Below are 24,819 nucleotides of genomic sequence, written 5' to 3' on the forward strand. Positions count from 1 at the left end.
TGCTCCACTGCTGCGTTGCATCAGCAAAACGATCTCCCGTCGGAAAGAATTGAAGAAGCGTAGCAGCATCTGGATTTTGTGGAGCGTGAACTCGGAAACGGGATGCTATTAGGTACACGAGTAGAGCTTTTGCAAACACGCTGTGACCAGTTTTATCGCCAAGAAAAGTTTCAACTAGCCAAAGAAACAGCAGAGGAGGCATACAGGATAGTGAATTGTATCAGCGGAGTTTACTTTTTAGACGCACTACAAGAGCGAAATAAATTGCTGGACAGTTTTTGTGAGAGTAGGATTAGGCTGGTTGTTGATGATGATTTGTCAACTTCTGGCAGCGACACAAGCTGCGAGGCAAGTTCCAGTGAACTTGAATAGAGGCTAGAATGAGTAAAGGTACGTCAGTGATTTATGGTCTCGTTAAACACAGAAGTTAAGCAACAACAGTACTGAGTCTTCTGGAACGGAATTTACCCTATCAAAACCGTCCACATACGTAAAGATTAACAACGCCAGAAAGAGTTCTCTAACCCCGCCAACTGGTCTTTTTCCACCTTTCAACGCTAATACAGCAGGATCGTCAATGGACACCCGCAGTGGTTCTCAAGCGGCACCAGGCTCCTGGTTCATACGTTGTGGCAACCTTAGATGGGACACTGTCGCGTTGGAATCGTATGCACGTTCAGCCAACCACGGAGAAGACATCTCCAGTCTTAAGCCGAGCATGGGAACCAGCCAGTAATGAGTGTAGCCCCTGACATCATACACTGGTGCTGGGATCGAAGAGCACGGGGTACCTTCGCAGCCTGACGTTCCGCAAGCTGATCAACCCGTCAGAATAAGTCAGAGGATTCGAAGCCCACCACAGAGTCCTATAAGATAGAAATTGTGTAGATATTGCCACCGGCTACTAGTTTAAGAACTCAGAGATCCCTAGGACGATTTTGTAGTTAAAAGAAGAACGTTGTAGACATAGTGAAATTCTTTTTGAACTTTGTTTATATTTCTGAGAACTGTCTTTAACAGGGTAATTATGCGTGACCTCGCGCATGCACGGTAGAACTTCATGTACCTGGAACTTTGTACCTGCTACGCACGCGGTGACTTCTCGGATAGATATTTTGACACATACAGCAACGACATAATGCACGTTCAACAATACAGGAGTTATACATGGCAGAAATAATATAGGATCATGGCTCCTTTTCGGGTGGAGAACTTGTTAACGGTAGTATTTTTGTCTTTGTCATTTCCTCGGCTGTTATCTGGGGGAGACTCAGTGTAGAAGCTGAGGGATCGTAATGTAACGTACAAAGTTACATCTGACAAACATCCCGGCCCACACAGCAAGTGAAATAGTGTATAATCTGTATATAACGATTTAAAGATTCTTAATTTCAGAGGCTCTGCTGTTCAGTTTTGCGGTTCTGTCTGATCTAATGAAGAAGGAAGAACAATGAATGCAACAGGAAAAATGCTTTAAAATTCTACTTCCACGACGTTTTATCAGTTTCTCTAAAGGAAATAGAAAGTGAAACTAATAAATCAGTTATACTGGCCCGGTGTTGGAAAAGGGACACAGTCAAAAGATTCCAATTTACATACACGCAGATATGAAGCATGAATATTTTATTTCTTTAGAGTGCAAGTTTTCGCTACGTAAATGTCGAAATTCTGCGTTACTGAGAAAAGGAAACATTGCTGTTTTCAACGTGCTCTACGTGGAGCGAAGAATAATTCGAAATCCTGCTTTTGAAGTTGTGAAAAGTTTTCGTCGCGACATAGACGCAAAATATGCTTCGACATTAATTCAAACCAACTGTACCACAAACGTCCAAAATCGGATAACCGGCGCTGAATTGAGTCACGAGCAAGAGGCCTTTCTTTCCCTGAAGAGCGATGACGAACCTTTACTAAGAGACTAAAATGGACTTTTCTTCAGTCAACAGCACTGAGGTGCCTTTAAAGCCGCCCATGCCAGCCAAAGATCAGTCTTGCAGCAACCCCAACACCGCGTCATTTATGTTTACAACGGACAATTCAACCTCGGTTATCGCTGAGGCAAGCCTTGACACGAAAACAAAGACGTTGAATGTAATTCTGAAGAACTTCAATGCCGTTTTAGTCGGCCATGTTGAACAAATACAACCAATGGAAGCAGAAGCGGACAGTACCATACATTGCTTCAGTAGACCAGCTGTTTCTAAAGAGGGAAGTCAGCAGAAACCGAGCAATTCCTCTGGTGAAATATTGCTGGATGTTGAGCCATCACTACCTGTCATAAGAAAGCAAGGTTTCCTTAACGGACCGCAATGTGAGGAAATCCTCAGAAACCTGGAACTCTTACAGGACAATGGAAAGTTTGAGCACCACAAGCGCCTCTTTAATTTCTGTCTTGAACGATGCGTAGAAAAAGGCAACAAAGACATGGAAGTAAATAAACAACAAATTCCAAATGGAGATCATTGCAACCAAGTCCTCAAGAAGTTTCAAATTTTTCAGGAAAACAAACGGTTGAAAAAGGATGAGCAACTGTTCTCTCTGTACTCGAGACTTTGTTCCAAAAAAGAGTACGCTGACATGGAACTAGCCCTTATAATTGAGCAAGGAGTATCATTCATGTACCACAAACAACTTGGCAAAAGCAAGCTCTACTTCACTTCAGTCATAGAACTCGCCGAGCATTGCCAGCTACGAAATCCGAACATTTTAATAGCAAGAGCCTATTTTTTACTTGCAGCCAACTATAGGGCTAGGAAGACCAAGAAAGTTTCAAGCGCTTTGGAATGTCTAAGACAAAGCGAGGCGTTACTACAAAATCACGAGTCTCCCGAAGACTGGGCCGAAATGTACTACATTTTAGGCTCTATCTGGTTGGCATACATGGGCATGGTTCCGGATGAACACAGGAATGCTAAGCCGCGAAAGGAAATGCAAGAAAAAGCAAAAACTTACTATGAACGGGCGATTGCCATCTGCAAGAACGACCCCCGCTCAAGGGTTCAACACAAACAGCTAACATATTGCCACCTTGGTCTTGCAGCCCTCTTACTTGATTGTTCCTCAACTGTCGCTCGGAGTCGAATAAAAGTAATTCCATCACAAGATCTCAAAGATGCGACAAAACACCTTGATATTGTAGAATACCAACTTGGTAACATTCCTCGAGGTACACGCGTGCAGGTTCTGAAAACACGTTCTGACCAATACTATCGTAAAGGACCTGAAATGTATCAACTGGCAAAAGACACTGCTCACGATGCATTCCATATGGCACGGCGTCATGGATTTAACACCGAACTGGAGTCGCTTCAAGAGAGAATCGATTTTCTCGATAAGCTGTGCGAAGACACAGTGTGCACAGAAAGAATTGAGTTGCTTGTTGACGGCGATACCTCAAATTCTGGCAGTGATTCCAGATTTGAAACAAGCTACAGCGAATCTGACGAGAATCCGTCAGAAAACGGTTGATCCGCGAGGTGATCCGCTCAGTAGCTATTGATCACAACGAGGTCCCGAAAATATGACTCTCCTGCAACCCTGATATGACTGTAGACACAAAACGTAACAATGTCTAATATTCTGCCCTCGCCCTCAACAATTCTTAATGAAACAATGATTTATTTATTGATACAGGGATATTATAAATATGCCTAAGTATAAGGTGTAAATAAGTATAACGGTTTAAAGGGATGGTTTCACAGCTAGGCGCATGTGCTAAATATCACGATGGCCCATTTGTTTCCATTGTTTGTAAGGCAATTAACGAACCGTCGCGAAAACGCTGTGGTAGAGATTTCTATTACAATTCCCATTTTATGCCCTAACTGCCAAATATCTCTCAATTTCATTGTTTACCAACCAATCGGCTGTTGGTTGATAGCTTTTGAGTGTGTCCAGAATAAGTTCTTAACCCTGACTAATAAATACGATTATTACGAATAAATTCAGCATTTTCTGCGTAACGCCGTTTCACGCCAAAACGTGAAACTATCCTTTAAATTTCTTCAGTTTTGTTGTCGACATTATGTAATGAACAATAAAGTTCCAAAACTAGCAAGTCTAGTCACGCTATATTTGGGTTTTTTAACAGCCTCTGCTTGCTGATTCCTACTTGCGTACCTTCACATGAATGTAGAACACAATCTCCTCTCAGTAAGTTCAGTATTTCTGTAGTTTCACTCACTTCCGTGACACTTCAAACGGGTCAATAAAGTGGTTGGATAACTAAATGATGGCAAAGGGGCTTTTCCCTTTCAAGGCATTCAAGACAATGGTATCTTCCGTCGACTAGCTTTTCTTAGAGCGAAGAAAAATTCCAAACACGTCACTACTTTTTGGTAAATACTTGAAATAAAATATACGTAGGACGAATATTAAGAATAAAAAATTTAAATATGTGATGCATTATAAATTCAGGGCCTTTCCCTCTGACCAAAGTCTATCATGACTGGCAAACAATCAAATCATTGAACCAAGCATAACATTCACCCTCGGGATGTGACAGACAGTAATCAATACCAACTTCATAAGTGTTTTCACGGCGAAGTTCGGGAGGTCGCTCTCGTTCATGCTCTTACTTAACTATAAATTGCTCTCGCCAACGTAGCACCCACGGAAGGGGCTTATATTAATCTATGGAGAACGTAAATGTGAAATCTTAGGGACTTACATGTTCATGCAAGTCGATCTAAAATGGAAAACGTCGTCGATCGTACCCCATATCATGAATCGAACAACAATACGACCAGTATCGCTTGGAAGATCTTAGAAATCTGACAAGGTAAGATTGGTAATATTCTTCTGGTACGTGAAGTATATATAGATGGTACATGAACAGATTGTAAGAGCGTCCGGCGACTGTGCAGCAGGGCAAAAATTCGACTTCTGCTTAGAGAACCCGGAATGTTGTTTCCGAGAGGCTTATCTACTGACTGACAAAAATATCATTCTCGTATTACTATATACCGAGATTAATATCAGTTTACCGCACCCAACAATGTCAAGACAAGTATACCGTCAAGAGGGAAGCGGGTGAGGAGAAAGAAATTCGTGAACAGGGTGATATTGCCTTGATGTGAAAAAAACATTGTGACTTAAGTTGTTAATTAGTATTCTGGAAATTTCCATTTCAAGTTAGCAACGTGGCAAATCATCCAAACAAAGCAGGCTATCATGTGTGTCGAGTTTTATTTTTATAATACTGCTTTACCTTGTGTCGTTTATTCGCTCTTTAAGAAAAAACCCTTGTTTGTTGCAGTAATACATTTAGAGGAAGAGTGATTTTGTAGCTTTATAAAGGACATCCTGTAAATTGTGATTGTATTAAACAACAGTGAGGCGCTTCCATGAAATTTCAGTCATTACCAGCGACATGACATGATCAAGCGCGTTCCGTAAAGGACTTTTCAGCAAACCTGATGGGAAACATGTTCAATGCAAGAAATATCCAAGGTGATAGCAAAAAAGAAATAATTTATCTTCGAAAGCAAACATTACATTAATTCCAAACTTTTCAGGAGACAAAATACTCGCCTCTGTTGTTGTAGGGTGGGGGTGGGGGTAAAATAAACACTTGGCTTGAAGGTGAATTTTCATTTCAACAGACTTATTCTCTATTGTTTATTTCTTCTTTAAGAGCCGTTTCATTTTACATTCTGGGCAAGAGAAACAGATTCAGAAAGCTTTTTCGCGACGTGACACAAAGAGAAACTGTCCGAATATGACAACCAAACACAAACAACCCACAACTCCACACTCAGCAACTGCGACAGATTCAGTTCCCAACGAGACTGGAGCAACAAGTCACCAATCTGCTGTTTTTGACCAGATATCATTCAGTATTCCTGAGAATGACCTCAACTCAACAATTGCACAAGCAAGAATCGACACGAATACTAAAACAATGGACTTGAGCCTTGGCAACTGCAACTTTGTTGTTTTTGGCCAATCTAGCACTGTACATCATTCCGATTGTCACTTGCTTCGAAAAAGTCAAGAAGAAGCCAATCCGAGGCGAGCAGATTGCCACGTTGAACAAATACGACCAATGGAAGTAGAAGAGAGCAGTATAGTGCAGTGTTTCAGTAGATCAGGTGTTTCTGTGGAGGAAAGTCAGCACAAACCAAACACCTCCTCCGGTGAAATTTTACTGGATGTTGAGTCATCACTACCTGTGATAAAAAAGCAAGGTTTCCTTAACGGACTGCAATGTGAGGAAATCCTCAGAAACCTGGAACTTTTACAGGACAATGGAAAGTTTGAGCACCACAAGCGCCTCTTTAATTTCTGTCTTGAACGATGCGTAGAAAAAGGCAATAAAGACATGGAAGTAACAGCCAATGAAAAACAAATTCCAATTGGAGAACATTGCAACCCGGTACTCAAAAAGTTTCAACTTTTTCAGGAAAAGGGAAGGCTGAAAGAAGATGAGCAACTGTTGTCTCTGTACTCCAGACTTTGCACAAAACAAGACTACGCTGACATGCCATTAGCCCTAATAATTGAACAAGGAGTATCATTTATGTACAACAAACAACTCAGCAAAAGTAAACTCTACTTCACTTCAGTCATAGAACTCGCAGAGCATTGCCAGCTAAGAAATCCGAACATTTTAATGGCGAGAGCCTATTTTTTACTTGCAGCCAACTGTAGTTGTAGGAAGCCCAGAAACTTTTCAACCTTTTTGGAATGTCTGAGACGAAGCGAGGTTTTACTACAAAATCACGATTCGCCCGAGGACTGGGCCGAAATGTACTACACTTTAGGCTTCATCTGGTTGAATTACATGAGCATGGTCCCGGATGACGACAGGAATGCTAAGGCGCGGAAGGAAATCCAAGAAAAAGCAAAAACTTACTATGAGTGGGCGATTGCAATCTGCTTAAAAGACCCACGCTCAAGGGTTCAACACAAAAGGCTGACATATTGCCACCTTAGTCTTGCAGCCCTCTTACTTGATTGTTCCTCAACTGTCGCCAGAACTCGAATAAAGGTAATTCCATCACAAGATATCAAGGACGCGAAAAGACACCTTGATATTGTAGAATACAAACTTGGTGAAACCATTCCTCGAGGTACACGCGTGCAGATTCTAAAAAGGCGTTCAGACCAATACTATCGCCAAGGACCTGAAATGTATCAACTGGCAAAAGAAACTGCCCAGGATGCATTCCAAATGGCACGCAGCCATGGATTCAACACTGAACTGGACTCGCTTCAAGAGCAAATCGATTTTCTCAACCAGTTGTGTGAAGACACAGTGTGTAGAGAAAGAATTACGCTGCTTGTTGATGGTGATAGTTCAACTTCTGGCAGTGACTCCAGATTTCAAGCAAGCTGCAGCGAAACTGATGAGAATCAGAACTTACCCACGAGCCATCAAAATCAATCCCAGTGAGGTCCCGAAAATGTGAACGTCCTACTAACCTGATATAAGATCACAGACACAAAATGTAACGATATTTTCCACTCTTCGGTAGTCCTTAATGAAACAATGATTCAGATACAGGAATATCATAAATAAGCATATGTATGGTAAGAACAATGAACTTCATTTCTGCGGTTATGTTGTTAATTTTGAAGTTCTGTGTTATCTTAGGAACAATGAAGTTCCAAAAGTAACAGGTCTCATAACAGTGTTTTGGCAGCTTTTCCTCGCTACTTGGGTTCCTTTACAGCTATTTTTAATGCACCTAGGAGTACAGTGAGTTCCGTACTACTTTATCTCTACTCAGTCCACCCTTCAAACGTGTCAATGACGGACAGCGGAATTCAAATTGGTTGGATAACTGAATTATGGAAAAGGGAATTTCCCTTTCAAGGTTTTCGAAACCTATGTACACTGGTTTGTTTTTTACAGTTATTTTACTTACAAATAGTACGCTAGACAGACTGTTCTGGATCGACGTTTGACAACAAAAAATGAAAACAAGAAAAGCGATGCAAATAATTTTGTGATTGTCTAAAACCTTATTAAATTCCATACATGGGCAATCATTGTCATATAGATCACGCAAGGAAGGCTTGCGTTAAAGCGTATCTAAATTTGCGGACTGAATCACAAAAGCACGGAAAATTGCGCAATTTCTAAGATAAAAATAGTTATGGTTTACATCGACATCATAGTATTAGACCAGCGTTGTTGTGCGAAGAACATCGTTGCGTGTTTGTGGATATTTTCATGAATTCGACGAGATGGCATGAGGAAGGAGCGATAATCCATTTAAACAGCGCTATAATCCTTTGATACATCAGAGGTTTAGAGAGTCAAAGATTCACGTTGTGATGTTATTACTGAACGGCCACAATGCAAACCACACGAAGTTATTTCAAGCTGTTACGCAGGAAAATCCGAGAAAATGGCAAGTTACTGGTAGATGGGCCCAGAAACAGGTCCGTAAACTTTACTAAAAGCACAAATAGCAATGCTTGATATTCTTGACTGACAACGCCTTAACACAGCAGAATGTTGTGTAATTGTCTAATTGTGGCTTGTACGTCTTCAAAACAGGCGCGAGACCGATCGAGTGCCAAGAAAAGTTTAAAGACTTCAGAGTTCTAAGATCATATTGCATTTCATTGGGTAAATAAGTTGTAAGCCTTTCTCATGCTTCCTTGTCAAAACTGTGACAAAAAAATCCACCGGCACGTAAAGAGTTTCTTCGCAAAACAACACACCAAATGTGACTCATTTTTCTCAGAAATCACGTAATTTTGAATACTTTTGTGACTCAGGTGCCAAATTTGGACAAGGTGTAACGCAAGCCTTTCTTGCGTGACCCACATAAAAATAAGTTTCAATGTGTGGAATTTAGTAAAGTTTAAGACAATCAAAAATTATTTGTGTCACTATGGTTATTACAATTTTTTGCTGTAAAACGTCGATCCAGAACAGTTTTGTTCAGCGTACGATGCATCACGAATATTCAATGCACGGGTATAGCTATATAGATATTCTGCTTCGCCGAGGGAAAAAGACATCGCTATTTCTCCTATTAACTCTGCTTCCAGCGGAAAAGAATTCTTAACACATGTTAGACAACTGAGTTCTGAAAGACTTTTTTGTCGACAAGGTAGATACAGCAGCTTGATGTACAAGTATTTTAAACAATCGTTGAGGTCATTTCAAGACGAATGTTAATAATATATTAAAATAAGCAGGCATCCGATGTTCTCGGAGACTGAAATATCTCGGAAGTTCCATGTTATGTTGTTGATGACCAACCAGACCGATAATACCGATTAAAAGTGGTCATTACACACACCGTCTTTACAACTCACCAGGAAACACATTTGCCCGACGGCGCCGGCATTTTAAATTATCAGCTATCTACTATCGTAAGAACTTATCACACAGGGGAACTCTTGAAAAATTAAAAGTTTAATATAACTCACTTGTTTGGTGGGGCCAATAAAACAAGCCAAATTCAAGAAAGTAATTAATCTACAGACTTGTATATCAGTTAAGAAAAAAAGAAAAAAATTCCCGTCCGCGAAATGACAAAATAATTATGACTTATGGGTTGGCCGCCTACGCATGTAAATCACATGAGATCTTGCCCGTTTTATACTTTACACTCCAGCCATATTCATTTTTGTAGCGTTTAGTCACCGCATTTGGTTCCTCATTAAGAAATAGAAAGCAAGGTAAGAGTCGACGTCTTCAGTCTCTGTATGTCTTGTTGTAGGTGTAAGTATGCAAATGAAATAACAAAGACTATCGAAATGAGATCAATCTCTGCGTGCAAGGGATAATTATCTGTTTAGCAGTACTTTCAAGTGCATAATTATTTTCCCCTTTCCTCTAGGGCTAAAGTCCACGAACACTGCCACAGCTCATCGGTCCTGACCAATTTGCAGATGGACGAAACAACCAGCGCGGAGGAGGAAACTGAGAAAGGCCAAGCTCAGCAGTCTTACTCCGTCAGTTGTCCCTCCAACCTCTTTCAAGAATCATGCATGAATTCACTTCCCCAAATAACCACGGCTGATGTAGAACATCATACAAACTCAATAACATTAACGGTCCAAGATTGCAATGTCGTATAATCATTGGTCAGCCAGTCGGTGTCCCGCACATACAAAGCTGTGCTCTCCATAACTACCGGGATCCCAGTGCCAACGACGATCCTTCCGGGTCAAAGAATCGTATTCCGGGGTCCGAAGGAACATCTACAACGAAGCACGAGATAGTTTGCAAAGATAAACCTGAAATTCCCAAAAAATACAACGTGCGTGTGGAAAGTGACATATCCATAATGATCAAGACTCATCAGGTTTCAGATGTAGATCGCCCACATCCAATGATTACGAAACAGGGATATCTCAACGGCAAGCAATGCGAAGAGATCATTGAAAAACTAGTAAACTTGCAGGACAATGGGAAATTCAAAGAGCATGAAACCTTAGCGATTGCAAATTTGAAACTCTGCAGAGAAAAACAAAATTTCGACATGGAATTGGCTCTAGTATTAGAGCGAGGAGTTGCATTTTCTTACCACAGGGAATTCAAAAAAGGCAGAAAACTTTTTAACTCTATTATCAACAAAACAGCTCAGCATCGACTTAGAAATGAAAATCTGTTGATGGCAAGAGCTCACTACTTGATCGTAGACAATTACCTCGACAGGTTCAGGAAAGAAACAAAAATCCAGTCCATGCGAGAATGCCTGAAAAAAAGTCAATTATTACTTCAGAATGTTGACTCACCACAAGACTGGGCAGAACTAAATTACACCAGCAGAAACCTTGGCCTGGCTCGCATGAGCACAATGCCCACACCTGAACGAAGGCACGCACAGGTGCGCAGAGCTGTTCAAGATGATACCAAACATAATTTCGAGCTGGCAATTACATGCTGTAAAAAGGATCCCCGTGAGCGAATTCAAACCAAATTACAACGATACTGTCATCTCAAAGTTGCACAGCTGCTTCTCGATACCTGCTCCACTGCTGTGTTGCATCAGCAAAACGTTCTCCCGCCGGAACGAATTGAAGAAGCGAAGCAGCATCTGAATTTCGTGGAGCGTGAACTCGGAAATGAGATGTCATTAGGTACACGAGTAGAGCTTTTGCAAACACGCTGTGACGAGTTTTATGGCCAAGAAAAGTTTCACCTAGCCAAAGAAACAGGAGAGGAGGCATACAGGATAGCGAATTGTAACAGCGGATTTTACTTTTTAGACGCACTGCAAGAGCGAAAAAAATTCCTAGACAGTTTTTTCGAGAGTAGGATTAGGCTGGTTGTTGATGATAATTTGTCAACTTCTGGCAGCGACGCCAGCTGCGAGGCAAGTTCCAGTGAGGCTGAATAGAGGTTAGAATGAGTAAAGGTACGTCAGTGTTTCATGATCTCGCTAAACACAGAAATTAAGGACCAACACCACTTAGTCCTCTGGAACGGATGTACCCTATCAAAACCTTTCACAAACATTAAGATTAACGACGCCAGAAAGAGTACTAGAACCATGCCAGCTGGTCTTTTTCCACTCAACAATGCGAACACAGCAGGATCGTCAATGGACACCCGCAGTAGTTTTCAAGCAGCACCAGGCTCCTGGTTCATACATTGTGGCAACCTTAGATGGGACGCTGTCGCGTAGGAATCGTATTCACCTTCAGCCAACCATGGAGGAGACATCTCCAGTCTCAAGCCCAGCATAGGAACCAGCCAGTAATGAGTGTAGCCCGTTTCATCATACACTGGTGCTGGGATCGAAGAGCACGAGGCTCCTTCGCAGCCTGATGTTCCGTAAGCTGATCAACCCGTCAGAAGAAGTCAGAGGATTCGAAGCCCACCACAGAGTCCTATTGATATTGTGTAGATATTGCCATCGGCTAAAAGTGAAAAAACTCAGAGATCCCTGGGACGATTTTGTAGTTAACAGAAGAACGTTGTAGACTTAGTGATGTTCTGTTTGAACTTTGTTTATATTTCTGAAAAAAAGATGATGTGACGTTGTGAAATTGTGCATGACCTCGCGCATGCACAGTAGAACTTCGTGTACCTTAAACTTTGTACTCAAACCTCACGCGGTGACTTCTCGGCAACAATAGGTACTTTGACACATACTGCAGGAATTATACATGGAAGATGTAGTAAAGGATCGCTCCTTTTTTGTGGGCGGGGGGGGGGGGAGTGCGGGGGCGCAGTTGTTAACGATAGTATTTTTGTGTTTGTGATTTCGTCGGTTGTTATCTAGCGGGGAGATTTGGCGAATAAGCTGAGGGATCCACGGTAACGTTACATTTGACAAACATTCCATTCCAACACAGCAAGTGAAATAACAGCTAGAAAGGGTATAAAAGCGTGCGTGCATAAAGCAAAATGGGCTTAGAATTTTCCATTATATAGTTCTTAATTTCTGAAGCTCAGCTGCTTAGTTTTGAAGCTCCGGAGTCTGATGTATTTAAAAAGAAAGCAATGAATGCAAAAAAATACTTTTACTTCCACTATTCATCAGTGTTAATAAAGGAGAGAGAAAGTCGATAGAGAAGTGGAAATAATAGATCCGTCATATTGACGCGCTTTTGGAAAAGGGACTTTCCCTATCAAACTTTCGAAAGAGCTCAATTTACATACACACAGGTATGAAGCATGAATATTTTATTTACTTAGAGTGCAAGTTTTCACGGCGTAAATATCGAAGTTCTGCGTTACTGAAGAAAAAAGACATTTCTATTTTTCAACGTATTCTGTGTAGAGCGACGAACAATTCGAACTCCTGTTTATAAAGTCGTGAAAGGTTTTCGCCGACGAGGTAGACGCAAAATGTACTTTGGAATTAATTCAAAACAACTGCAACACTGACGTCTTAAATCGGCTAATGCTAAACTGATTGAGTCACGAAGTGGCAACCACGCAGACAAAAAAGAGGCATTTCTTCGCATGAACAGCGATGACAAACGTTTACAAACAGACTGAAATGGAGTTTTCTTCAGTTAGCGGCACTGAGGTACCTTTAAAGCAAAGCACGCCAGTCGGAAATTAATCTTGCAGCAATCTCAAGGCCGCGTCATTCATGTTTACTCCAGACGATTCAACCTCGGTCATCGCTGAGACAAGCCTTGACATGAAAACAAGGACGTTGAATGTAATTCTCAAGAACTGCAATGCCGTTTTAGTCGGCCAGGTTGAACAAATACAACCAATGGAAGTAGAAGCAGACAGCACCCTACATTGTTTCAGTAGACCAGCTGTTTCGAAAGAGGAAAGTCGGCACAAATCGAGCAATTCATCTGGTGAAATATTACTGGATGTTGCGCCATCACTATCTGTCATAAGAAAGCAAGGTTTCCTTAACGGACCGCAATGTGAGGAAATCCTCAAAAACCTTGAGCTTTTACAGGACAGTGGAAAGTTTCAGGACCATCAACGTATGGTTAATTTCTTCCTTCAACCATGCGTGGAAAAAGGCAACAAAGACATGGAAGTAAATAAACAGCAAATTCCAAATGGAGAACATTGCAACCAAGCCCTCAAAGCGTTTGATCGGCTGAAAAAAGATGAGCAACTGTTCTCTCTGTGCTCGAGACTTTCTACGAAAAAAGGGTACGCTGACATGGAACTGGCTCTAATAATTGAACAAGGAGTATCATTCATGTACCACAAACAACTTGCCAAAAGCAAGCGCTACTTTACTTCAGCCATAGAACTCGCCGAACATTGCAAGCTAAGAAATCCGAACATTTTAATTGCAAGGGCCTCTTTTTTACTTGCAGCCAACTATAATTCTAGGGCTAGGAAGACCAAAAAGGTTCCAGCCATTATGGAATTTCTACAAAGAAGCGAGGTTTTACTACAAAATCACGACTCTCCTGAGGACTTGGCAGAAATGTACTTCACTTTAGGTATGGTCTATTTGGGTCGCATGAGCATAATCCCAGACGACAAGAGAAATTCTAAGGCGCGAACGGAAATACGAGAAACAGCAAGAACTTTCTTTGAACGGGCGATTGCCATCTGCAAGAAAGATCCCCGCCCAAGGGTTCAACTCAAGAGGCTAACATATTGCCACCTTGGTCTTGCAGCTCTCTTACTTGATTGTTCCTCAACTGTCGCTAGAACTCGAATAAAGGTAATTCCATCACAAGATATCAAGGACGCGACAAAACACCTTGATATTATAGAGCAACAACTTGGTGACATTCCTCCAGGTACACGCGTGCAAATTCTAAAAAAGCGTTCTGACTTATGCTATCGTCAAGGACCGGAAATGTATCAAGTGGCAAGAGAAACTGCCATGGATGCATTGCAAATGGCAAGCCGCCAGGGATTCAACACCGAACTAGAATCGCTTCAGCAGCGAATAGATTTTCTTGATCAATTGTGCGATGACACAGTGTGCAAAGAGAGAATTAAGCTGCTTGTTGATGGTGATACCTCAAAATCTGGCAGTGATTCCAGATATGAAGCAAGCTGCATCGAAACTGACGAGAATCCGTCAGAAAACCGTTGATTCGCGTGGTGATCCGCCCACTGTAGCTTTGGATCGAAATCACCGAAAATATAACCCTCCTAGCAACGCTAGCGTAAATTCATAGACACAAAATGTAACGATATTATTCGTTCAGATACTGGGATACTATAAATAGGCGTCTGTATAAGACGAAAATAAGTGCAAGGGTTTTCAATTTTGCGGTTCTGTTGTTAATTTTGAAGTTCTGTATTATCTGATGAAAAATTAAGTTCCGAACAGAATCAAGTCAAGATAAATTTGGATTTAGCAGCTTTTCCTCGGTGTTTGTTACTACTTGCCTACCTTTACGGTTATTTGTAAGATAGTAATTTCATTGCCACTTTAATTCTACTCGGTCCAGACATCAAAATAGACGTGCGTCAATGAACTTCCGGTGAACATGATTGAGGGCTAGCAGAGTCTTCTTATTTCACCACATTTCCAGCTATTAAAATTCAGATCTTGTCAAATCAGTCCACGTGATCAAACCAAGCATCATGCGATCAAGTTGCGCGTCTGACGAAAACGAAAGTCGCCTACAACAATGAGTGTGGGCATATCACTGGCACTTCTTGCCTCTCCAGCATCTTTGGAAAAGTCGCCCCATTTCCAATGAACCTCACTAGAGGTCAGTATGGGGTGTTACCGCCATATCGCGAAGCCAATCTCGATCGGTCTCCAAACATCGTTTAAAAAGGGAACAAACGTTAAAGTTTATTCACGACAACGAGTTTGACTGAAAATAGAACAAAAATAAACAATTATTTACAACATTAGACGGCTGAACGGACAAACCCCGAAAAACACAAACTTACAGCTTTTTCCCGAAATGAATGATTGACCTCTGGTGGACGATGATCGCGAAAAGGAAATTATAAGAACAGCGACGATGACTAGCTCTAATATAATTCGAAAGATGTTAGTTTGACTGTTGCCACAGAATTTAAACTACTAGTCTTACTAACATATTGACCTCACGCGCGCGCGAAAATATCAGATGTCCCGCGGGGCCTCTTGTAAGCATAATTAGCAAGAGTGTTACATGGGGTACTCGCTTCATGCTACGGCTAAACGGTGGAGTTATGCACCAACACGGCTGAGTTTTCTGGAACAGAGTTTACTCTATCAAATCCGTCCACAACCGTCAACATTCATGTCTCAGATTTTGGATTTTTGAAAATTTTGGGTGTATACGTCAATACTGCATAACAAGGCTGTAAACATGACGATATCAAATATAATGCAAATAACCCGTCAACTAAACATGACCACTTCTACTTTTTATCAGTATCACTGAAGGAAAGCGGAAGTGGATAGCGAAGTGAAAGTGAAAAGACGCCAAGTTGGCGCGCTTTTAAGAAAGGGACTTACCCTCTCAAACTTTCGAAAGATCAATTTGCATACACGAACACATGGAACACGAATATTTTATATCCTCAGGTTGTAAGTTCTCAATAAGAAATTTCGAAGTTTTGCGTCACTGAGGAAGGAAGATATTAGGCACTTTAAGCAAAGACAACGCGGACGGCGACGGGAACGCCATAAGATCAGGGAAAAGCCAAAAGGTTCACTGCGCATGACTGGCGGGAAACAAGTTGACGTTCTGCGATCGGGCCCGACGTGAGTGAAGCTCATTTCGCGTTGTCTGAAAACGTGAGTTTTCGCTTTCGTTTCCTCTGCTGTGTCAACGCTAAATAACCCGTGTTACTAATTTCGAGGAACTTTAATGCTTGTTTTCTCTTGTTATGTGAGATATTTCATTTTAAAGAAACGTCGGGAAATCTGAAGCGAACTCAAGCCAGTCGGCGAACATGTGAGTTCCGTGAAATATCTTTTTGAAAGCTAATGTAAAGAAAGACAACTTACATGAATTTCAATCGAAATTTTTCCTTTCGAGAAGTACTCAAATGTCAAATGGCTCATGATGGTGAAATTCTAACACATTTAAAAGGGTAGACACCATTAAAACTTGCGTAGCTGTTTCCATTTTCAGTCGTAAGATCAGTGGTTTACTTAGATCTTTATCAGTCAGCACACTGTTTTGTCGCGCCAGTCTGATTAAACATCTGCTGATAACAAGTTCGTTTACTTCATTGTACAACTCAGCGAGAAGGGGCAAGTTGCGTTTGTGGAAGCGAAATTCAGACCGGCATTCGTCATCTTCAAACCATCGAAGTTAAAATCAGGAAAGGAATCATAAGGTTGGTCGAGATCATTCGACCGGTTTAAATCGTACAAGAGTAGAAGTTCGTGATCGTTTAACACATCTTCATCGTGGATTATCAAGAGTTGATTGCGAACTTCTTTCAATAAAGTGATCCTAGTTCATCCTGATAAACAGAGGACGAATATCGATAATGTCAATAAGCTTTCAGTGCGGAAACCGCGGTTTCCGACGGTACTGCTTAATGTTTGTGAATTCCCGCCACAACGGCGTTCTCTCCCCAGCCTTCTCACAAGTTTCGGCGTCCCCGTCGCCGTCCGCGTTCCCGCTGCTTAAAGTCCCTATTGCTGTTTTACAACGTGCTCTGCACACAGCGAAGAATATTTCGAACTCTTGCTTTAAGAGTGCTGAAAAGTTTTCTCCGACAAAATACATGCCAAAAATACTTTGGCATAAATTCAATTACATAGACGTCTAAAATAGAAAAAAAGACAACAACAACACTGACTGAATCACGACGCAGGGGTGACCACGCAAACATAATGGTGGCATTATCTTCGCATGAACAACGATGACGAACCTTTACAAACAGAGAGCAACGCAGTTTTCCTCGGTCCACAGCACAGAGGTACCGTTACAGCAACCTATGCCTGGCGGACATCACTTTTCTGGTGATCTCGAAAACACATCACGGCGGCTTACTCCAGACGATTCAAATCCGTTTACCGCCGAAGCAAACTTTGACACACCAACGAAGACGTTGAACGTAATTGTCAAGAACTGGAATGCCGTTTTAGTTGGCCAGTCAAACACCGCACAACTTGACTGTAATTATCATCTGGACAATAAGCACAATCCTGAGCTCAAACATTCCTGGCAAGAAGAACCTCTTCCCGACAGCGGTCCAAAGGTCGAAGAAGATTCGAGTAAACAACAGAAAGCAAAAGTACAACACCAACTGAAACCTTTTTAAGACACACAGAACAGCAAATTGTCGGATGAAATTGTGGTGGATGTCGAGCCAGTGATTCCTTTGATCAAAACACAAGGTTATCTTCACGGATCGCCATGCGAAAAAATCATGGAGCAACTTGTACATTTACAAGACAATGGACAGTTTGAAAAACATGATCGATTGGTTAGTACACACCTGAAAGGTTCCACTTGCAGAGAAAATACTGACATGGAATTAGCCCTGAAAATTGAGCGTGGAGTGGCATTTTCTTACCAGAAAGAATTCAAACAAAGCAAGCGCCTCTTCATCTCAGTCATAAACACTGATACAGTTTCTCAGCTAATAAATCCGAATATTTTATTAGCAAGAGCCTGCTATCGACTAGTACAAGACTACAGGTATAGAAACAATATGAAACTATCCGTTCTTTTTCACTTTCTGGAAAAAAGCGAGTATTTACTGCAAAACCACCAATCCCCAGGAGACTGGTCCGAGCTGTATTATAACTATGGCTCTCTTTGGTTGGCGTACATGAGCACGATCCCGGATGACGAACGACATGCGCAAGCGCGAAATGACGCACGAAGAAAGGCGAGATGTTACTTCGAAAAGACAATTGAATGCTGCAAGAAAGATCCCAGATTGAGAGTGCAGATCAAACTACAGATATATGGTCACCTACGAGTGGCAGCGCTATGACTTGATTGCTCCTCGACGGTGGCTCGTATTCGAAAACAAGTCATTCCTCCACAAGATATCGAAGATGCTATAAAACACTTGGATATTCTGGAGCGCCAGCTAGGCAGCAACATTCCTCCAGGTACTCGCGTGCAGATTCTCAAGACGCGTTCTGACCAATACTATCGTCAAGGATTGTATCAACTAGCCAAAGAAACTGCCGAGGATGCATTGAGAATTGCAAGTCGCCATGGATTTAACACAGAGCTAGATTCGCTTCAAGAGCGAATCGATTTTCTCCACCACTTGTGCGTACAAAGAAAGAATTATCCTGGTCGATGACAGTGATGCTGAAACATCTGGTAACAACGCCAGCTGTGAAACAAGCGGCAGTGAAACGGAAAGGGAATAAAAAGTCAGACATAAACATTATGCTTAAGATTATTCAATCGACGGCACTTAACTGTACTGAGGAAACTTCGCAACTTCGCAACCGAACATGTGACCCACTCGTAGTGTGTTAAAACTGTTGTACTTGAAATAAATTTTAAAAAAAACTACTAGATCAAGAAACAATAATTCCATACCATTCGAATTTAGCGTTTACTGGAAAGGCAGCATTACATAACGAGACCAAAGAATAACTATAAAATCGATTTAGTGACTTTTATGCAGGAAGAGATGATGAATAATAAGAGAGTTAATTCCCCATATAAACCTTATTCCCAAGTTAATCACTTTTAAGTAATTTTTAGATCACCCCTGGCTTCAGAAATCTCAGTCCTGAGGTTCTGGAAATAGCCCACCATGTGACGCGAAATTCACTCTCGTGGAGAGCCGTTTCTGCATTATCTCCAGGAGCACTGGGCCGGGTTGTTCAAAGCCCGATTAAAATAACCCAGGACTAGCGAGAACTTTAATTTTAGTTTTGTACATTTTCGGTGAGGTTTTCGGGGTTTTTTTTGTTTGGTTGTTGGTTTTGTTTTGTTTATTTTCTATTTTTTCGTTTGTCATTTAGTCTTGAGTTTGAATACATAAGCAGTGAAAAACCCTTTTATACAAGAAAAATTAATACTTCGGTTAACTTTAAATCCTGGCCTAGTGTTGAACGACTTCCGAACAACCCGACCGTGGATACCATGTGTAAAAATAGAGGGATTTCCTTGAGAATGAGGTCTATATGGGGGATAACCTCTCCTAGTCTTCAACGTTTTTTGCTTTCAGCAAAGCACTAATATACTGCATAATTATCTCTAAGGCAATCTTTAATGTACAAATAACTGCCAAGCCGCTGAGACAGTCGTTTGATAGACTAGATAATTTTTTTGGAAATAAACAAAAACAAAACCATGAGGCATTTAGAAATTGCTTAGAGGAGAGAACATCTCAATCTATCAGCGTCAGCTTACGGGTCTGTTTACCGACATAGAAAATATTTGTTCCTAATGAAACTTTCAACTTGTATTGTTGATTAACCGACAAATAAAATCGAGAAACAAGCAACGTTTTCATCGTCAATCATTTTTTATTGATTTTCACGACATTTTTCATATTCTTTAGTCTTTTTCCAACAGAAAATACAGATTAGATTTTCAAAACAGCAGGACACTTATGAGATATCGTCCCGGGGGGGAGGGACTTCATACATCAGCTGTACGGGTATGTGCCGCTGTAAAGGGTATAATTTTTAGGCAGTTTAGTTTGAGACAGGGTACTCTTGCCTTGCACTGACACGAATCCCGACGCAATAAAAAACATTATTGGAAAACCATTCAGTGGATAAGTCAAGAAATTGTCATGTTATAGGAGACTGATAAGGAAGACACTTCTCCAAGTTTTAAGACTGTATGTTTTCCCAAACTTCAGATATTCGTCGAAATATTTTGCACAAATTTACAGAGCCCAGTATGGAGCCGCCATGTTGGTGTACCTCCGTGGTACACTAACATGGCGACCTGAAAATAAGGTAAACATATGGAACTTACTTTGGCTATCTAGGCGACCGATTATCTGTACTGAACAAACAAGCATCTACATAAGCACTTTTCCTAATACTTTAAGGCTTAGGGGAATAAAACAAAAGAAATCGCATCGAGGGTGAGGGATGAATAATTAATTTCTTTTGTTTTATTCCCGTAAGCCTCGGATCCAAGTTAGAATTTTAATATATCGGAATTGGCGTATTGTCCGCTCTCGCTCGTTGACGCATTGCATAAATTCATGTGTCTGTCCGCATATTGACGATGAAAATAAGCCACTGAGCGCGCCAGAATTTCTGCAGTTATCGTAAAAAAAATCTGACAGTATTAACAGATGGCCGTAAGGCGGGGTTTCACTGTTATAGGATTTGACTGATTGTTGATAATATTCTTCGTCCAGCTATGAGACAAGTTCAGGTAAACATGATTGGTGCAGAGTATTCTTATTTGACCTTATTTCTAGCTAACTTCACTGCACAGTTGCAGCGCAAATGGATCTGTTTAAATCATTGCACGTGATCCAAGTAAGCGTCATGCGATCGTGTGTTGCGTCTGACTGTGCGAGTATCCCTGACACTTGCTGCCTTGTCCGGCAGCTTTTATAAAGCCATTTCCATTAAACCCGACTAGAGGCCAGTATAACGCTGGCGTTAAGCGCCAACACGGCTGAGTTTTCTGGAACAGAATTTACTCTATCAAATCCGTCCACAAACGTAAACATTACAGCCTCGTAAATTTAAAAAATTTTTGGAGTTTTGAAAATGTTGGGTGTATGTAAACCTGACGATATCAAACATAATGCAAATAAGCCGTCAACTAAACATGAAAACTTCCACTTTCTATCAGTATCACTGAACGAAACCGAAAGTGGATGGACAAGTGAAACTAATAAATTTGTCAAGATGACACGCCTTTAAGAAAGGGAACTCCCCTCTCAAACTTTCGAAAGATCTCAATTAGCATACATGCAGAGGATACCATGCATGAATATTTTATTTCCTCAGATTGTAAGTTTTCACTAAGCCGGAAATGTCGACGTTTTGCATTACTGAGGAAGGATTTCAACGTTGTCTGCGTACAGTGAAGAATATTTCGAACTCCCGTTTTAAGACCTGTGAAAGGTTTTCTCCGTCGAAATGCATGCCAAAAATACTTTGGCATTAATTCAAAACAATTACACAGACGTCTAAAATAGAACCAAACGAAATAGACCACTTTCGATATATTAAAATTCAGCTTGACAGTGAGGCTTAGAGGACACAAATAAAGGGAATTGAATGACCATGTTTATTCATTTCCTTTTTTCGTGTCCTTTCGACCTCACTATCAAGCTGAATTTTAATATATCGAAAGTGGCTTATTGAGTCACGACGGCGACCACGAAAACATTAAAGAGGCATTATCTTCACATGAACAACGATGACGAACCTTTACAAACAGAAAGCAATGGAGTATTCCTCAGTCCACAGCACAGAGGTACCGTTACAGCAACCTATGCCTGGCGGACATCACTTTTCTGGTGATCCCGAAAACACATCACGGAGGCTTACTCCAGACAATTCAAATTCGTTTACCGCCGAAGCAAACTTTGACACACCAAAGAAGACGTTGAACGTAATTGTCAAGAACTGGAATGCCGTTTTAGTTGGCCAGTCAAACACCGCACAACTTGACTGTAATTATCATCTGGACAATAAGCACAATCCTGGACGCAAACATTCCTGGCAAGAAGAACCTCTTCCCGACAGCGGTCCAAAGGTCGAAGAAGATTCAAGTAAACAACAGAAAGCGAAAGTAAAACACCAACTGAAACCTTTTCAAGACACACAGAACAGCAAATTGGCTATGTCGGGTGAAATTGTGGTGGATGTCGAGCCAGTGATTCCTTTGATTAAAATACAAGGTTATCTTCACGGATCGACATGCGAAAAAATTATGGAGCAACTTGTACATTTACAAGACAATGGACAGTTTGAAAAACATGATCGATTGGTTACTACACACCTAAAAGGTTCCACTTGCAAAGAAAATACTGACATGGAATTAGCCCTGAAAATTGAGCGAGGAGTGGCATTTTCTTACCAGAAAGAATTCAAACAAAGCAAGCGCCTCTTCATCTCAGTCATAAACAGTGATACAGTTTCTCAGCTAATAAATCCGAACATTTTATTAGCAAGAGCCTGCTATCGACTAGTACAAGACAACAGATACAGAAAACATAAGAAACTATCCGCTCTTTTTCACTGTCTGGAGGAAAGCGAGCATTTACTGCAAAACCACGATTCCCCCGAGGACTGGTCCGAGGTGTATTACAACTATGGCTCTCTTTGGTTGGCGTACATGAGCACGATCCCGGATGACGAACGACATGCGCAAGCGCGAAATGACGCACGAAGAAAGGCGAGATGTTACTTCGAAAAGACAATTGAACGCTGCAAGAAAGATCCCAGATTGAGAGTGCAGATTAAACAACAGATATATGGTCACCTACGAGTGGCAGCGCTATTACTTGATTGCACCTCGACGGTGGCTCGTATTCGAAAAAAAGTCATTCCCCCACAAGATATCGAAGATGCTATAAAACACTTGGATATTCTGGAGCGCCAACTTGGCAGCAACATTCCTCGAGGTACCCGCGTGCAGATTCTCAAGACGCGTTCTGACCAATACTATCGTCAAGGATTGTATCAACTGGCCAAAGAAACTGCCCAAGATGCACTGAGAGTTGCAAGTCGTCATGGATTTAACACAGAGCTAGACTCCCTTCAAGAGCGAATCGATTTTCTCCATCAGTTGTGCGAAGACATGGCGTACAAAGAAAGAATTATCCTGGTCGATGACAGTGATGCTGAAACCTCTGGTAACAACGCCAGCTGTGAAACAAGCGGCAGTGAAACGGAAAAGGAATAAAAAAAAAAGCCAGGCCTTAACAGTTTAAACATTATGCTTGAGGTCACTCAATCTACGTCACTAAGCTGCCTTGAGAAAACTTCGCCGCAGCCGAACATGTGACGCACTAATAGATCAAGAAACAATAATTCCATGTTATTCGAATTTTGCGTTTACTGGGAAGGAAACAATGCATTGTATTGAATACTTTAGACTTTTTCCAACAGAATATACAGATTTTCATAACAGCAGCAACTGCACTTACGAGAAATTGTCCACTCGTTACGTGGTCTTTCTGTGTAACCAAGAACATTTTTGGCGAGTGTGTTCAGCAAGAAACATGAAGTCACAGATGGGGTGCTAACTTAAAGCCTTGCAAAACGTTTTCCCTTTTGCCTCTGAATGCCAAATTTATTGGCATTCAGAAGTATTGTTATGGGTGTGAATTCATCTATGTCACTCGATCATTTCATGTTAATTTTGCAGCAAATCCACTGACAGTGTACATCACTTTATCATTTGAAAATTGGCAGATTTGCCGTTGGATCTCTGATGCGAATAATAAAATAATGGACTTTGTTTTTCAAGTCCGCTACCTCTGCTACCCTTAAATTGTATACGTTTAAATCTGTTTAAACCTTCGCCACCTTCTGGTGATCTGAAACGAAATGAAGTGGCCAATAATTTATGTCCTGAACTAGATAACCTTTAGGGGTATTTTATGCGTAGTGTTTAGTAGCGTGTAACCTGTCATGAAAGTTCCAATTTAATTGTGTAACAGTTTATCCTATTTTTAAGTTGCGTGATTTAGGGAATCTTGTAGGAATAATAGAAATCGGAAGCACGTGCCTGACAGTCTCAATTAGTTCAGTCGATGATTACCAGTTAATTAGCACCAGATTGTAAACGCGTTTCATCTTATCGACAAAACATGTAAGTTTGCGTGTCAGGTACTATTCCGTGATCAAAGAAACTGTTTAGAAAAGGTTGTAAGCCAATCAAATTAGGTTTCCCTAAGTTTTAAGGAGTGCCGTGTGTTGAGTCCTTTTAGTACAAGTACACAGTCAGAGCGAGAGAGGAAAACGAACCTTGTGATCTTAAAATAAACTTGTGAAGTTTGCGTAGAACGGTCTGTTGAGTCTTGGCATTTGCAACATAACCTTCGCCACCTGAAACGAAATGCCAATAATCTATGTACTGTTATTCGTTTGACTGTGTTGTTCTTTAGAAAGTAAACGAGGTCTTGATAACAGATTGCTAAGATTGTAAACTTTGTTTGTTAAAAAGTAATTGTTGCTGCGAATACAGGATATTGAAATGTTGGATTGAAGCTGACAATAGTGTATGTATTGTTGTTTTAATGGTGTTGTCTTGAGGCAGGTAAGTCTGTTCCTTATTAGGTCAGATTGCGGCAGGCATTACATATTCTGAACGTTTCCGGTATTCTTGAACGATAGCAGATAAGTCGACATTGCTATTGAAAAAGTAGAACTACAAGTCAATCTTTCCTTTGAAACAAAATTCAATCACCTCTTTACTTGAAAGAGGGTCGGGATGGGATTCTGTGATGTAAGCTACTAGTCAAAGTTTCGGCGATCAGTAGGTCTTGCAGACCTCAGACCTCAGCTGTCAGTTAAAAAAGGCATCCTTTCTCAAGTGGTAATAAAACACCAATAAAATATCGAATAAAACACGTGTGGA

The 24,819-nt window shown here is 41.0% G+C and overlaps 5 protein-coding genes and 1 pseudogene across 6 annotated transcripts in view; 5 read left to right on the forward strand and 1 right to left on the reverse strand.

Moving 5' to 3' along the window:
• The window catches only part of LOC110050907 (D-glutamate cyclase, mitochondrial-like), a 59,753-nt gene that overhangs the window by 28,213 nt on the left and 6,721 nt on the right, over positions 1 to 24,819 (reverse strand). The window lies entirely within an intron of this gene.
• Positions 1,012 to 4,226, forward strand: LOC149110860 (uncharacterized). Its single transcript, XM_089291116.1, has one exon. The coding sequence runs from the start codon at positions 1,921 to 1,923 to the stop codon at positions 3,463 to 3,465; it is 1,545 nt and encodes a 514-aa protein (XP_089147242.1). The 5' UTR covers positions 1,012 to 1,920; the 3' UTR covers positions 3,466 to 4,226.
• Positions 4,515 to 9,434, forward strand: LOC110050943 (uncharacterized). The gene is made up of 2 exons (XM_089291113.1): positions 4,515 to 4,777; positions 5,633 to 9,434. The coding sequence occupies exon 2, from the start codon at positions 5,717 to 5,719 to the stop codon at positions 7,391 to 7,393; it is 1,677 nt and encodes a 558-aa protein (XP_089147239.1). The 5' UTR covers positions 4,515 to 4,777; positions 5,633 to 5,716; the 3' UTR covers positions 7,394 to 9,434.
• On the forward strand, positions 12,589 to 14,923 carry LOC149110861 (uncharacterized). Its single transcript, XM_089291119.1, has one exon. The coding sequence runs from the start codon at positions 13,017 to 13,019 to the stop codon at positions 14,451 to 14,453; it is 1,437 nt and encodes a 478-aa protein (XP_089147245.1). The 5' UTR covers positions 12,589 to 13,016; the 3' UTR covers positions 14,454 to 14,923.
• LOC149110862 (uncharacterized) lies at positions 15,103 to 19,753 on the forward strand (annotated as a pseudogene).
• On the forward strand, positions 21,557 to 24,456 carry LOC110050929 (uncharacterized). Its single transcript, XM_089291117.1, has one exon. It carries the CDS (start codon positions 21,649 to 21,651, stop codon positions 23,137 to 23,139), a length of 1,491 nt encoding a protein of 496 aa, XP_089147243.1. The 5' UTR covers positions 21,557 to 21,648; the 3' UTR covers positions 23,140 to 24,456.

The sequence above is a fragment of the Orbicella faveolata genome, unplaced genomic scaffold, assembly GCF_042242905.1.
Source record: "Orbicella faveolata isolate gen_17 unplaced genomic scaffold, um_ofav_v1 contig_24, whole genome shotgun sequence".
NCBI classification, from domain to species: Eukaryota; Metazoa; Cnidaria; class Anthozoa; order Scleractinia; family Merulinidae; genus Orbicella; species Orbicella faveolata.

Excerpts from the sequence above, each read along its gene's own strand:
- LOC149110860 (XM_089291116.1), top strand. The coding sequence starts at position 1,921 with ATGGACTTTTCTTCAGTCAACAGCACTGAGGTGCCTTTAAAGCCGCCC.
- LOC149110861 (XM_089291119.1), top strand. The coding sequence starts at position 13,017 with ATGTTTACTCCAGACGATTCAACCTCGGTCATCGCTGAGACAAGCCTT.
- LOC110050929 (XM_089291117.1), top strand. The coding sequence starts at position 21,649 with ATGACGAACCTTTACAAACAGAAAGCAATGGAGTATTCCTCAGTCCAC.
- LOC110050943 (XM_089291113.1), top strand. The coding sequence starts at position 5,717 with ATGACAACCAAACACAAACAACCCACAACTCCACACTCAGCAACTGCG.